Here is a 14,805-nt window from a genome sequence, read left to right as displayed (position 1 = left end):
GGGTCCTCAGCTAACGGCTCTTCCTCTCTGTCTCTGTCTGTCTGTCTCCCCCGCACCTCTCTCCGTGGAGGGAGGTTCCCCTCTTTTCTTTCATCCTCTGGATGTGCGTCCCCCCCCCCCCCCCCCGACCCCGGCCTCCACCTCCCACCCGTCCACCTTTCTCCCCGTGCCCCTGCCCCCTCCCCGTGCCTGTCCTGGTCTCTCCACAGGACCCTGCGTGGACATGGGGGGGGCCCTAGGGCCGGCCCTGCTGCTGACCTCACTCTTTGGGGCCTGGGCTGGGCCGGGCCCGGGGCAGGGCGAGCAGGCGGTGACCGTGGCCGTGGTGTTTGGCAGCTCGGGGCCGCCGCAGGCCCAGGCCCGCACCCGGCTCACCCCCCAGAGCTTCCTGGACCTGCCGCTGGAGATCCAGCCGCTCACCGTGGGGGTCAACAACACCAACCCCAGCAGCCTCCTCACCCAGATCTGCGGGCTCCTGGGTGCGGCCCGCGTCCACGGCATCGTGTTTGAGGACAACGTGGGCACCGAGGCTGTGGCCCAGATCCTTGACTTCATCTCCTCCCAGACGCACGCGCCCATCCTCAGCATCAGTGGGGGCTCTGCGGTGGTCCTCACCCCCAAGGTGCTTGTCCGAACTCAGGCCCTGCCCTCCCCGGGGTCCGGAGGCAGAGTGGGGCGGGGTGTGGGCCTGAGTTCTGGGTGGGGCTGGGAGAGACTCAGGTCCTGGGAAACTGGGATTGGGGGGGACCCACAAGGAGGTGGGGGCCGAGGGGGATGTGGGCGAGGAAGGATAGGGCTGTGGGAATATGCTCTGCGTTCCAGGAGATCAACTTTTCAGGCTGCTTTCACCTCGTGTCTGGATGAGGGGAGGGAGCCCTGCCTGGCCTCTCTGCTTCCGGCCCTCCATGGCCGGACCCCACGTGGAGCAGGCGGGGCAGGCCGGGCCTGGGAGCTGAGCTGGTGCGCCTGCTGGGGAGAGCATAGCAGCAAGCGGTCCCTGGCTGGGCAGGGAAGACGGGCTCTCCTGGAGCTTGCAGTCCCGTGGGGAGATGCACCCCCACTCACAGCTGCTCTGGAAAGTGCTCTGAAGGAAAACCCCGGAAGCCACCAGGGAGTCTAAGGGGACCCTTATTTGAGTAGCGGGCGGGTCAGGGAGACCCACAGGAGAGCAGTCCGGGCAGAGGGAGTCGGTGGGACTGCTGGAGTGGGGAGGCCTTGGAGTTTCTGAGAAACAGAAGCCTGGAGAGGAAGGTGGGGTTCCAAGCCAGGGAAGCCCCTCAGTTTCCCCCTAAGTGCGTGCTGAGGGGACACCTGATCTGGGCTGCTTTGCCTTTCTCCCGTGGCTATTGTCTGTGAGGAGCGTTCGCGCGTGCACACATGTGAAAGCGTTTAGTGACGCCGCACGCCTCTGTCCACTCGGGGATGGCGCCTTCCGGTCCTCGCCCCGCCTGCTCCTCCCGCTTCTGTGTCACTCCACCCGCAGGTATTTCAGGCCCGTGGCCAGCAGACAGGGCCTGAAAAGACAGCCATGCATCATCGCATCTGAAAATGAATAAAAATTCCTTAACCTCACCCGCTCTGCAGCCAGGACTCAAACGCTCCCTTTTGTCTCATAAAAGTCATACATTTTTATTTTTTAGTTTCTCCGCTTGACTCAGTTGCCAAATGAGGTCCCCACATGCCGCTGCTTGGCAGCCAGAGCTCCGGGCCTGTCCCTCTAGGCGCCTCCCTCCAGCTCGCTCTCTTTTTTCTTGCGACTTCGTGGAGGGGCTGGTGACCAGTCCTGGAGTTTCCCTGGTTTGCCTTGTTGAAAGGCGAGGCCAGGGGAATCTTGGTGGGGGGTGGGGTGGGGAGAGGGTGCGAGTGGCAGCCGGGAGACCCCATTCCCGAGGAGATGGCGACACCCCAGGCTGAGCTGGCGGTGCCCTGGGCATCTGCGGTGGCAGCCGAGGGGCTTTCCATGCCGGGGCCGCTCCGCGGAGGGCGGCGCGTTCCCAGCCACCGACTGCCGCTCTCAGACGGGGCTCCTCAGCCTCACGGGGCCTCAGAAAACACAGGCGCCCCGCGCTCCCCCTCTGAGACCCCGAAGCAGTTGGCCTGGGGCAGCGCTTCCAAAGCAGCGGGCTCAAGAGTCACGCGCCGAGCTTCTTAAAGGACAGAGTCCTGGGCGCGGGAGGCGCGCGAATCTGTATGTGCCAAGTGCCCGGGCGACGCGGGCAGCTGGTCTGCGGCCCTGCACGGTGGGACGGGGTGGGGACCCGGCAAGAGGATTTTTAAAAACCCTCCAAGTGATTCTAGGGGCCCCGCAGGGCTTCGGAACCACGTCCGGGGCCTGCGGGGAGCGGCGAGGGGCGCGGCCTTCCGGGGCGCAGCACCCGCCGCCCGGGCGCGGGGTGGGGTGAGCGCCCGCTCCTGGGAGCAGCGGCGGGGGGCCGGGGGCGCCCCCCGCCCCGCCCTGCTCAGGCCCGCCCGCCCCGCCCCCAGGACCCGGGCTCCGCCTTCCTGCAGCTGGGGGTGTCGCTGGAGCAGCAGCTGCAGGTGCTGTTCAAGGTGCTGGAGGAGTACGCCTGGAGCGCCTTCGCCGTCATCACCAGCCTGCACCCCGGCCACGCGCTCTTCCTCGAGGGCGTGCGCGCCGTCGCCGACGCCAGCTACCTGGGCTGGCGGCTGCTGGACGTGCTCACGCTGGAGCTGGGCCCCGGCGGGCCCCGCGCGCGCACCCAGCGCCTGCTCCGCCAGATCGACGCGCCGGTGCTGGTGGCCTACTGCTCGCGCGAGGAGGCCGAGGTGCTTTTCGCCGAGGCGGCGCAGGCCGGCCTGGTGGGGCCCGGGCACGTGTGGCTGGTGCCCAACCTGGCGCTGGGCAGCACCGACGCGCCCCCCGCTGCCTTCCCCGTGGGCCTCATCAGCGTCGTCACCGAGAGCTGGCGCCTCAGCCTGCGCCAGAAGGTCCGAGACGGCGTGGCCATCCTGGCCCTGGGCGCCCACGGCTACCTGCGCCAGCACGGCACCTTACCCAGCCCGGCTGGGGACTGCCGCAGCCACCCCGGGCCCGTCACCCCTTCCCGGGAGGCCTTCTACAGGTGGGTCCCCTCCCAGGGCAGGGGAACAGGGGGCTGCTTTAGGATGCTTGGGTGATAGTGAGCGTGGACGCCATGATCTGTGTGTCTGGGGCCAGGCTACCTCACCTTTCTGGGCCGTATCTGAAAGAAGAGGGGTGTGGTGAAGATGGGGGTGTCAATCCAGGGGCACAGGACACAGTTTGTCCGAAGCCCACACTGCTGCCGGCTGTCCACAGTGGTGACACAGAAGCTGGAAGGGGGTGACTGGTCCTGGGCAGGGCCGAAGGCAGGGCTAAGGGGACCCCTCGGCTTCTTCCCCCCTTGCAGACACCTACTGAACATCACCTGGGAGGGCCGAGACTTCTCCTTCAGTCCCGGCGGGTACCTGGTCCAGCCCACCATGGTGGTGATCGCCCTCAACCGGCACCGCCTCTGGGAGATGGTGAGAAGTGGGTGAGCCCGGGGCTACGGTTTGCTCTCATTGTGTCCCCAGTCTCACGTGCGCCCAGGGCTGTCCCTGACCCAGCCCCACCTTTGGGCGTCCCTGAAACATCTCATCTGCTGGGAAGCCTTCCGGGGCCCCCAGGGGTGGGGAGCGGTGAGGTCCCTTGTTTTGGGCTCCAAACACTCCAACCTCCCCAGCCACAGAACGTACCCAGGTCCTTATCACCTAGCCGTGCGCCTGGGGAGGAGCTCTAGCTGTGCCGGCCAGATGGCCATGTCAGCAAACAGAACTCGAGGAGATCGCCGCTCGAGCGGAGTGTGTGCCTCACAGGAGAGGGGGAGCAGGAGCTAGTTCAGGCTCCAAAGGGGGAAGCCGGGGAAGGCTTCGCGGAAGTTGAGCATTTGGGTTGGGCTGTGGAGGGTTGAGTAGGAGCCCACCGGGACGGGATATTAACCTGTTTCTAAGCGTAGGGGCAGGGAGGCTGGTGCCTTTTAAGGTGATATATTTGGGGGTGTGGGGACTGAGGAAGAAGGGCGGGGTGATGGAGGTGAGTTGGACTTGAGTGTGAAGGGCCTCATGTGTTGGGCTGAGGACTTTATACTTTATAAAAGTGGGAGGAACGAGGGTGAAACAGGCTCAGGTCTGGGCTTCGGAGAGAGGCTGTGGGTCGACAGCAGAGGAGGCTGGACTGGAAAGCACAGAGGCTGGGAGGAGGCTGCAGGGATCCCCCCTTCCTGGCCCAGGCCTGGGTCCTCGCCCCACTCCCCTGCCCTCCAAATGCTCCTGCTCCTGGCCCTGCTGTCCTGGCCTAAGCCTGGGGCCCCACCTAGGGTGTGGGTGCTAGAGCTGAAGTTGGGGACTGAGGCTGGCTGCCCCCTGCAGGTGGGGCGCTGGGACCACGGCGTGCTCCACATGAAGTACCCGGTGTGGCCTCGCTACAGCGCCTCCCTGCAGCCCGTGGTGGACAGCCGGCACCTGACGGTGGCCACGCTTGAGGAGAGGCCCTTCGTCATCGTGGAGAGCCCCGATCCCGGCACGGGCGGCTGCGTGCCCAACACCGTGCCCTGCCGCAGGCAGAGCAACCACACCTTCAGGTCGGTGCCCGTGCCAACGCGCGGGGTGTGAGCACCGGCTGCCGGGGGGCGGCAGGTGCTCCGGGCCGCCTGCTTGGGTCTGGGGTGGGGTCCGCAGCCAGGCTGGGGCAGGCTCTGACGCCGGTGGTCTCCGGTGGCTGCAGTGGGGACGCAGCCCCCTACACCAAGCTTTGCTGTAAGGGCTTCTGCATCGACATCCTCAAGAAGCTGGCCAAGGTGGTCAAGTTCTCCTATGACCTCTACCTGGTGACCAACGGCAAGCACGGGAAGCGGGTGCGAGGCGTGTGGAACGGCATGATCGGGGAGGTAGGCTGGCCCCCGAGATTTGCCGGGACCCCCTGACGCCTCAGGCCCCTTGCAGTCCTCAGCCACCCCCAGATGCTTCCTGTGTCCCGGGATGGGGCACACCCAGTGCCTGGGCTCCCCCAGCTGGCTGGGGAGAGTGGTTTTCACCCATCACCGTGGGGTGCCCAGTACCGAAAGGGGAGCTCTGAGGACCCAGCCGGAGCCTGACTCGGCTGGCGGCTGCTGGGAGGGCCGGGAGGCCGGGAGGGGCTCCGGCGGGGCAGCCTGCTGCAGCGCCCGGCCCGCCCAGGTGTACTACCGGCGGGCGGACATGGCCATCGGCTCCCTCACCATCAACGAGGAGCGCTCCGAGATCGTGGACTTCTCTGTGCCCTTCGTGGAGACGGGCATCAGCGTGATGGTGGCGCGGAGCAACGGCACCGTCTCCCCCTCCGCTTTCCTGGGTGCGGCTCGGGGTGGCAGGGTCGGCTCTGGGGTGGACGCGAGGAGCTGGGGGGACGGGGGTGAGCTCCCAGGGGGCAGCGCGGCAGGTCTGGGAGGCCCCTGGGCTGCAGTGGGTGGAGAGGAGAGGGAAGAGGCTGCCTGGGGCGGGTACAGAGAGGAAACGGGGGGAAGAGGGAGAATGAGATCCGGGGGGGCTGTCCCAGGGAGGGTGGCGCAGGGAGACCCAGCGAGCTGGAGAGCCTGGCCTCCCTTCAGGGGGGGCCTCTGCTGTTCCCAGCTCAGCTCCGTCCCCGGGGGACTTGGATCCCATGGGCCCACCTGCCAGCACCCGGGGCTCCGCCTGCGAGGGCCAGGGCAGCGCGAGGCCTCTGAGCCGCCCCCTGTTTTAGAGCCCTACAGCCCGGCCGTGTGGGTGATGATGTTCGTCATGTGCCTCACCGTGGTGGCCGTCACCGTCTTCATGTTCGAGTATTTCAGCCCCGTCAGTTACAACCAGAACCTGACGAGCGGCAAGAGTAAGCGAGCGTCACCCCTGGGGGAGGGGTGGGCGGGGCTTCGGGCCTTGTGTGTGTGCACGCTTGTGTGTGTGTGTGAGTGTGTGTGTGTGTTTCACACACAGGAGAAACCGGGCGAGCTGTCTTGCCCTGGGGGGGAGAGCCAGGGGCAGGGGGTGCGGGGTCATGGTGTACCCAGAGAGGGGGCGTCTCGCCCAGTCCCTGGCACCCCTTCCCCTGCTGGGCGCGGAGAAGCCCTGGTCCAGGCTGAATCCCCACAAGAAACCCCCATCCCTGAGTGTGTCGGGCCTAAGAGTAGAATGAAGACCTTGAGATGCTGGTGACCGAAAAGCAACAGAGTGAGGAATGGGCTTCGGGGAGACCTTCAGCAAAGAGGCTCCCGAGGGGCCGGGGCCGGGGCCGGGGGGCTGAGACACGGCGTGGGCGCTGCCTGCGAAGGCGAGGGGCGTGGACGCGGCCGAAGCACCTGCCTCTGCGGGCTCCATTTCTGGTCGCTGGCCGCGGCGCCCACCCGCGGCCGCTCAGGGGTCGTGTGGGGCTGGAGACCAGCTCGGGGGGACGATGCCCTGAGCTGTGTGCCCGCGGCTCCAGGTGACCCGGTCTGGCCTCGGAGTCTGTGGAGACGCAGCGCGGGAACGCACGGGCTGGGAGCAGCAGTGAAAAGAGCACTGGGGCCCGGGAGGTCCATGGTGGCCGAGTCCGGGCCTGGAGGCAGGCCTATTTAACCCCTTATGTGCCAGCCTGATGCAAACAACGGGAACAGCAAGCGTCTGGCCTTGAGTCCTGCCCTCAGTCTCTGGTCCCGGAATCTTCCTGTCTCAGCAGGGGGCAAACAGGGGGGCTGAGACCTGAGCCCCTCTGGGCTGGGCGAGAGGAGCCCCAAGGTCCTCTTCTCACCCCTAGAGTCTGGGGGCCCATCGTTCACCATTGGCAAGTCTGTGTGGCTGCTCTGGGCGCTGGTCTTCAACAACTCCGTGCCCATCGAGAACCCCCGGGGGACCACCAGCAAGATCATGGTGCTCGTGTGGGCCTTCTTCGCCGTCATCTTCCTCGCCAGCTACACCGCCAACCTGGCCGCCTTCATGATCCAGGAGCAGTACATCGACACCGTGTCCGGCCTCAGTGACAAGAAGGTTCCGGGGCCTCGGACAGCGAAGGGTGGGGGGCGTCGGGGGCGGGGGCAGGCCTCGGCTGGGAATTTGAACTGCAGGCAGGAGCAGGGAGAAGCTGGGGAGCCTGGTGGGTTTGGGGGGACGAGCCAGCTCAGACCCACTGATTGAGTGGCCTCAGGTCAGTCTCTCCCCGTCCTGGCCTCAGTTTCCCTCTTTGTATCACACGGTGCCCTGGACAGTCTAGTCCCCGAGTCCATTCTGCCTTACTCTGCAAGTCCGGACCCAGCGCTGGGTCGGGGTGGGTGGGTAGCGGTGCCTGCAGGTCAGAGGAAGTGTCCGGAATGACCGCTGCTTCCGGCCTGCAGTTTCAGCGACCTCAAGACCAGTACCCACCCTTCCGCTTCGGCACCGTGCCCAACGGCAGCACCGAGCGCAACATCCGCAGCAACTACCGCGACATGCACACCCACATGGTCAAGTTCAACCAGCGCTCGGTGGAGGACGCGCTCACCAGCCTCAAGATGGGGTGGGTGCTCAGTCCTGCCACCTCCGCTCACTGGCGCCTCCCCGGCCCCAGCCTCACTGCTCCTGTCCCGAGAGGCCTGAGGTGGGGACAGCGAGGCTGGGCTCCAGGACTTCTGGAATGGGGGTGAGAGGGTCTCAGGGCTGAGTGGAGCTGGAAGTAAAAAGGGATGCCCACTGTGTGGCCCAGACACCAGCTGTGGTGTTGAGGTGCTGGCCGTGACCTTACTAGGGTCTGAGGGCCTCGGAGGGGCTGGGCAGAGAGGGTGTATTCCCTGGCCTCTGAGGATGAGAGCTGGTGGGGTCCCTGAGCTACAGGAGGGGTCTGTAGGACCCATGGGCACCAGAGAAGCTCCGCCTGCCCACCTCTCTGGTTGTGCTCAGGGCCCAGCCCCCCAACCCCTGGTTTGGTCCCCACACCCCACATGGTCCCTGGCCTGAGGGCTCAACCTGTCCCCAGGAAGCTGGACGCCTTCATCTACGACGCCGCTGTCCTCAACTACATGGCGGGCAAGGATGAGGGCTGCAAGCTGGTCACCATCGGCTCAGGCAAGGTCTTTGCCACCACTGGCTATGGCATCGCCATGCAGAAGGACTCCCACTGGAAGCGGGCCATCGACCTGGCCCTCCTGCAGTTCCTGGGGGACGGTGGGTGCAGGGGCTGGCAGATCTGGGTGGGCCGCAAAGTCAGAGGTTGGGATGGCTGTAGGTAGCCTCCCCCATGTTCAGTCCTCGGGGCCTGTGGGCAGGGATAGGTCTCTGGGGGGCGTGAGGTGGGGTGGGGAGCACTGGATGGAGACCCCTGAGAGAGATGGGCTGATGGGAAGCCCTCAGGCCACACGGTGGGGGCTGGGGGTAGCTGAGTGCCTTTCTGTTCTCCCCAAGCCCCCTCCCTCCATCATTCCTGTATGGAGATGACCTGGGGCGGTGCCCGGGACTCTGGGCCAGAGCTGGGGCCCAGGCTTTCCAGGGCTTGTGTGTGTGATGAGCAGGCTGAGCCCAGAGAAATCTTGGTGCTTAGAGTTCCAGCCCTATAAGATAAAGAACCCAATTTCCCTCCATGTGGAGCCGTGAGTGCTAACAGTGAATTGCTGTGGTCACCCTGAGCCTTTTATCTGTGTGCCCAGCTCCACACCTGGCACAGAGATCAGTCAGTGCTGGATGAACAAAGGAATGACCAAATGTGCCTAATTAACAAGCCTTTGCTGGGCTTGTGTGTGTGTGTGTGTGGGGGGGGGCTTGTCAAACCTGCCACACCCACCCCAGCCCTCATTCTGCTTTCTCCCTGCTCAGTGCACTCTACCCAGCCCTGCCCCGGTGACGGGTCCTACCAGGGCCCCAGACCTTCCTCCACCCAGGCATGGGGGCCTCCCTCTTGAGCCAGGTTACCCCCTCCTCCCAGGGGAGACACAGAAGCTGGAGACGGTGTGGCTGTCGGGGATCTGCCAGAACGAGAAGAACGAGGTGATGAGCAGCAAGCTGGATATCGACAACATGGCGGGCGTCTTCTACATGCTGCTCGTGGCTATGGGGCTGGCCCTCCTCGTCTTCGCCTGGGAGCACCTGGTCTACTGGAAGCTGCGCCACTCGGTGCCCAACACGCCCCGCTTGGACATGCTGCTGGCCTTCAGCAGGGTGGGTGTCTGCCCAGCCCTGACAGGCCTCAACTTTCGGGAGGGGCACCCCTGCAGATAAGTCAAAACTGGCAACTGGCCCATTCACAGATAGGAACAGAGGCCCCAAGAGGTGGTGCCGGCACAGCACCACCTCACAGATGAGGCCAGGGCCTTTCTCCCAGGGCAGGGCGGTACCTAGGAGAAGCCCTGACCTGGTTTTGAATCCAGGAATAAGGTCTCTGGAGGCTCGCACACTCAGTGCGCGCGGCACACTCAGTGCGCGCGGCACACTCAGTGCGCGCGGCACACTCAGTGCGCGCGGCACACTCAGTGCGCGCGGCACACTCAGTGCGCGCGGCACACTCAGTGCGCGCGGCACACTCAGTGCGCGCGGCACACTCAGTGCGCGCGGCACACTCAGTGCGCGCGGCACACTCAGTGCGCGCGGCACACTCAGTGCGCGCGGCACACTCAGTGCGCGCGGCACACTCAGTGCGCGCGGCACACTCAGTGCGCGCGGCACACTCAGTGCGCGCGGCACACTCAGTGCGCGCGGCACACTCAGTGCGCGCGGCACACTCAGTGCGCCACATGTGCCACGTATTAGTTACTTCCTAGGACACAGGACGCCTGGGCTGGTGGGGCGGGGCGGCCCCGGGAGTGGTTGATCTCGCCTCACGGCCTGTCTCCTCTCTACCGCCCAGGGCATCTACAGCTGCTTCGGCGGGGTGCAGAGCCTGGCGAGTCCCGAGAGGCCGCCCAGCCCCGACCTCACCGCCAGCTCCGCCCAGGCCAGCGTGCTCAAGATGCTGCAGGCGGCGCGTGACATGGTGACCACGGCGGGCGTGAGCAGCTCCCTGGACCGCGCCACGCGCACCATCGAGAGCTGGGGCAGCGGCCGCCGCGCGCCCCCAGCGCCCACGTGCCCTGGCCCGCGGCCACCTACCCCCTGTCCGCCTCCCGACTTGAGCCCCAAGCGCTGGGGGCCGCTAAGCGGGGGCCGCGCGGTGCTGAGGCGCAAAGCCCCGCAGCTCCCGGGCCGCCCCCCGACGCCCGGGCCGCCCCTGCCCGACGTGCCTTGGGTGGCCGGCCGGCCGGGCGAGGCGCGGTGGTCGGCGCGGGCCGGGTGCGGCGGGCAGCACCCCTGGGCCTCAGAGCGGCGCGCGCTCCCGGAGCGCCCCCTGTCGCCCGAGCGGTGCCACTACAGCTCCTTTCCCCGAGCCGCCCGGTCGGGGCGCCCCTTCCTGCCGCTCTTCCCCGAGCCCCCCGAGCCCGACGACCTGCCGCTGCTCGGGCCGGAGCAGCTGGCCCGGCGGGAGGCCCTGCTGCGCGCGGCCTGGGCTCGGGGCTTGCGGCCGCGCCACGCCTCCCTCCCCAGCTCGGTGGCCGAAGCCCTCGCCGGGCCCTGCTCGCTGCCCGCCAGGTGCGCGCGCCCGGCCTGCGGGCGGCTGGCGCAGGCGCAGTCGATGCAGCTGCCGTCCTGCCGGGAGGCCTGCCCGGACGCGTGGGCGGGACCCGCCTGGCCGCACAGACAGCTCGCCTGCCTCCACGCGCACCTGCCGCTCTGCTGGGGCGCTGTCTGCCCTCACCCCCCACCCTGTGCCAGCCATGGCCCCTGGCTCCCTGGGGCCTGGGGACCGCCAGGGCACAGGGCCAGGACCCTGGGGCTGAGCCCAGGCTACAGGGACAGTGGGGGACTGGACGACGTCAGCCAGGGGGCCTGTGGGGTGCACGGCTACTCTGGGCCTTGCACCTGGAGGCGCATCTCCAGCTTGGAGTCAGAAGTGTGAGGCGGCAGCCACGCTGGTTCCTGGATGGCTGGATTCTCCGCCCGGCACCCTCTGCCGTGAAGTCCTCTCCGTCGGGCTTCGGTGACAAGTGACATCTTCCATGGCTGGTGACCTCGGCAGCCTGGGTCCTGGTGCAGGCTGGGCTCTTGCTGTCCTCTTTTCATGCAGGACCCTCCCCACCTGGCCTGGAGTCAGAAGGAGCAGCAGCGGGGTCACACCCACAAGGGTCACCAGTCCTTGGTCGTGGCTGCAGGGCCTGGTGTGGGGGCACAGAGCCTGGTGCTTGGCAGGACAGGCCTGTGCTGCACCTTGCTCCACCGGTGGAACTTCTCAGAGAGCTGGGACATTAAACAGACCTTTTCCAACTCTGGTCCTGGCTCTCATTCTGCTTCCCCAGAGGGGGCACAGCACAGCCATGGGTCATCGGGGGAGCACCCCAGGCAGGAGGGCAGCTCCCTCTGGGGCAGCTTCGGGGAGGTGAGGCTGGGAGGGCTGCGGGCGGCAGAAGCCTCTCGGTATTCTGCTCCAGCTCCTGCCCACCCCAGTGCCGGATGTGACAAATGTGCTCAGCACAGGGGCTCGGGTGGTGATGGATGAAGGTGGGGTTCATCCTTCAGTCTCCTGGAGAAGAGTGGCTCCTGCCCGGGGCTGTGGGTGTCCTGCCCCACCAGCGGCCCACCCGGGCGCCTGACCGTGTCCGGTGGCCAGGGCAGAGGGAGGTGTGCCTTGGGGAGGCCACGGCTCAGAACTACCTGCTGGCTCTGGAGGCCCAAGAGGCCGCCTGTGGTCGGGCAGGGCTCTGGCTGGCTGGTGCCAGGTCTCCTTGGAGGTAGCCAGCCCAGGTCAGAGACCCTGGCTGCCATCTCAGTCCTTCATCCTCCCGCTGGGGCCCCGTGGCACCCCAGGACACCTACAAAGATGGCCTCACTAATGACTTTCAACGCTGTGTATGCAACGACAGCACCTGGCAACGAGTCTCTGCAGCCAGCACCCCTTCTGTTCCTCCCACAAATCTGACATCAGTGCCTCAGACCCTTGACTCACTACTGAGCATGTGGAGTACAAGCTTGCTGCCCTTCACCAGCTGCGCTGAGGCGGGACAGACATGGCAGGTGGGAGAGCTGGGTGCCGACGCCACGGGCAGCCCAGTGCCTGCGTCCCCCACATGGCTCCCTGCTGGCTCCCAGGGTGCCAGGGCCCCTCTCCAGTGCCCTGACTCCACTCCTGGGAGCAGGCCATGAACACTGGCGCTCTTCTGTCTGGTTTTGGCACGAGACAGCTGAGGCAGGAGCGGGACCATTCTAATACTCGTCATTCTGGCTACCCCGAGAGCGGGCGGCCTCTGTCCATGACAGTCAATTTCCCGTCCTCAGTACCATGGGTTGTCATGGACCCAGATCCAGGCCAGGAGGCCCGGTGGCGGGGAGGGGAGCTGCTCAACAGGTGAGCGGGAGGGCAGGCGGGAGCTTGACCTTGGCTGCCACCTTTGCTGGTGGGACGGTGACCTGTTCGGCGCCAGGCACGCAGGCCGCCCACCTGCTCCCCAGTCAGGGGCTGCATGGCGCTCGGGGTGAAGGCTACAGCAGGTGAGGCCAGGAGCGTCTGGAGGCCCAGGCGGCTCTCCACTCACTGCCCAAGATCATTAATAACCAAGAACTGGAAAGATAATTAAAAGCCGAGTGTGGAGCTGAGCCGGCTGCTGGCTGGCTCCGAGGAGGGGCCCATCCTGCTCCCCGGCCAGGCTCTTGGCTGCCTCCCTCTTTCTCTAGGAATGTCTCCTGGGGAGAAGTGATGGGGGGGGATGGGGGGCAGGGAGGACCTCCTGCAGCGTCAGAGCCGCTGCATCCCTCACCCCTCTGAGGGAAGGCCAAGGGGCCCCTTGATACTGGGGATGGTAGAAAGCCGGCGGGCAGGGCAGTGAGACACACACACCCCATCGCCCCGAACACGGCCTGTGTGGCAGAGCAGGGTACCTAAATGTGGGTGCTTTCTTTTGGTGGGGTCCTCGGTCCCCAACCTCAGGAGGAAGAAAGTCTCATTAGCTCACCCTTTTCCCTCCCCCCACTGCCCTCTGGGTCCTCCCATCTGTTAGTAGCTGCGTGGCTCCGGGGCCACACACCGCCTTCCCCCCAGGAGCCGGGGGAGGGGCGCGGGGCTTGGAAGGGGTCCTGTCAGGATACCTGGGCCCCAGGCCTGCCTCCCAAGCTGTGCAGCCTCCCCCATCCGTCCTGCTCTTTGAAAGGGGAGGCTGCTGCCTGTTGCCGAACCTGCTCTGACCCCGTGTGGCGAGAACAGCTGTGTGGCTAAGGGTCTGGCAAGGTGCCCACGGCCCACCTTCCACCACTCAGCAGTGCCTCCCAGCCTGTCACCTGCCATCTGCCCATCCACAAGCCCGTGGCCGCCGCTCTGCCTCAGGCCGGGGAACAGCCAGGAGCTGCTGGCACAGTGGCCCGGGGGCTCTAGTGCTGGGGCAGGGAAGAGGCAGAATGTGACTGGCACCTTGACCTGGCCCAACCCCAGCGCCAGGCTGGGGTAGTGCGGGAAGGGGGAGGCCACGAGGTCATGTTCCCCCTCACGTGACCAGGCTGGGCTGGCACCCTCTTCTGCCCTCCCGGTCCGTAAAACAGAAACCACGATCTGCCTGGCCCACGGCTCAGGTTGACGTAACCCCCTGCCGAATGTGCCGGACCCACAGGGTGGGTGCACAGCGCCTGAGGCGCCTCTGTGGTTGGGGTCCTCTCCCCTGGCCCCCGGCTGTGAGCAGCAGAGTAAGGTGACCCCACTTGACCTCTGGCGGGAGTCCGCAGGTGAGCACGCAGGAGCAGAGGAACCAGACGGTGGCCATGGAGAGGCCCCGCTTGCCAGTAGTGACGCGGTGGCCTCGGGCCGCGTCCCCCCCAGGACCGGGACTGCCCAGCTGGGAGGTGGAGGGGTCACATGCACCGCCGAGGCCACTGCCACGAGCCTCCAGATTGTCACACAGATCAACCTGGGCTTTAGGATGCTAATAAATTCGAGTCCAAAATTTGGTTTGGCGCCTGGGGCGGCAGGTTGATTTAATTTGCTTTGTCTTTAAGGGAGAGGGAATGTAATTGGAGAAGGGTAAGTACAGATGTTTTAATTGAGTTTCTGCAAAGAGCCGGGCAGCTCCAGGGCAGGCACGGCCACAGGGGGCCGGGCCAGGTCTCCGTTTTCTCGGCTGCCTCCACTGCTGTGGATTCTTCCCTCCGCTGCCCGCCTTGGAGCAGGGCCTCCTGGGAAGGAGCCACATGGCAGGTGGGAAGGGGCATCTATTTTTCACATGGAGGACAATGACTCGTGGCAGCGGTGAGAACTGCAGACGAGGGGCAAGCGGGAGAGCAGATGGTGGCTGATGAGGCTGCGGGAGTCCCACAGGCTGGCGGGGGGCGGGGGACTACTCTTCCTGTCGGACCCGAGGCCCCGCCATCGTCGCTCCATCCAGAGTATGAAGATGGTGAGAGGCAGGAAGAGGCGGCCAAGGGCTGAGCAAGGCACTGAGATCAAGAGGGAGGGGCAGGGTGCTGACACCCCACCCCAGAGAGGCAGGTCCTGGTCCCTTGCGCTGGGCTCCAGGACAGGTGGGGACAGGCCCAGGGCCGGCCAAGCCAGGGAGGGTCAGGAAGGACCCTGGGTCCCGAAGCAGGAGAAGGCACGTTGGAATGCAGTTCATCCACCACCTGCATCTCCGGGAAGGCCGGCTGCAGGTGCATGCATGATTGTTGGGGGTGGGGGGGGTGTGCCCCAGGCGGGCAGGCTGCGACCCGGCCTCTACCACAGGAATGGTGGCCAAGGCGTCACCTCGCCCCACGCCTCCCGCGGGACTGGGGAGTGTGGACACCGAGCATCCACAGCCCGGCTGCTGCCTCGGGCCTGACCTC

General features: G+C 66.3%; 1 protein-coding gene across 1 annotated transcript; it reads left to right on the top strand.

Annotated features, from left to right (window-relative positions):
* Positions 1-223: 223 nt before the first annotated feature.
* Positions 224-11,270, top strand: GRIN2C (glutamate ionotropic receptor NMDA type subunit 2C; the record flags this gene model as incomplete). Its single annotated transcript, XM_084239428.1, has 12 exons — positions 224-622; positions 2,485-3,083; positions 3,390-3,504; positions 4,390-4,605; positions 4,746-4,907; positions 5,197-5,350; positions 5,741-5,866; positions 6,770-6,999; positions 7,344-7,504; positions 7,961-8,148; positions 8,903-9,135; positions 9,821-11,270. 12 exons carry the CDS (start codon positions 224-226, stop codon positions 10,904-10,906), a joined length of 3,669 nt encoding a protein of 1,222 aa, XP_084095554.1. The 3' UTR covers positions 10,907-11,270.
* Positions 11,271-14,805: the final 3,535 nt, after the last annotated feature.

Source organism: Talpa europaea (genome assembly GCF_964194135.1).
Source record: "Talpa europaea genome assembly, chromosome: 7".
NCBI classification, from domain to species: Eukaryota; Metazoa; Chordata; class Mammalia; order Eulipotyphla; family Talpidae; genus Talpa; species Talpa europaea.
Note: the sequence above shows the minus strand (reverse complement) of the source record. Positions and strands in the feature narration are given on the sequence as shown.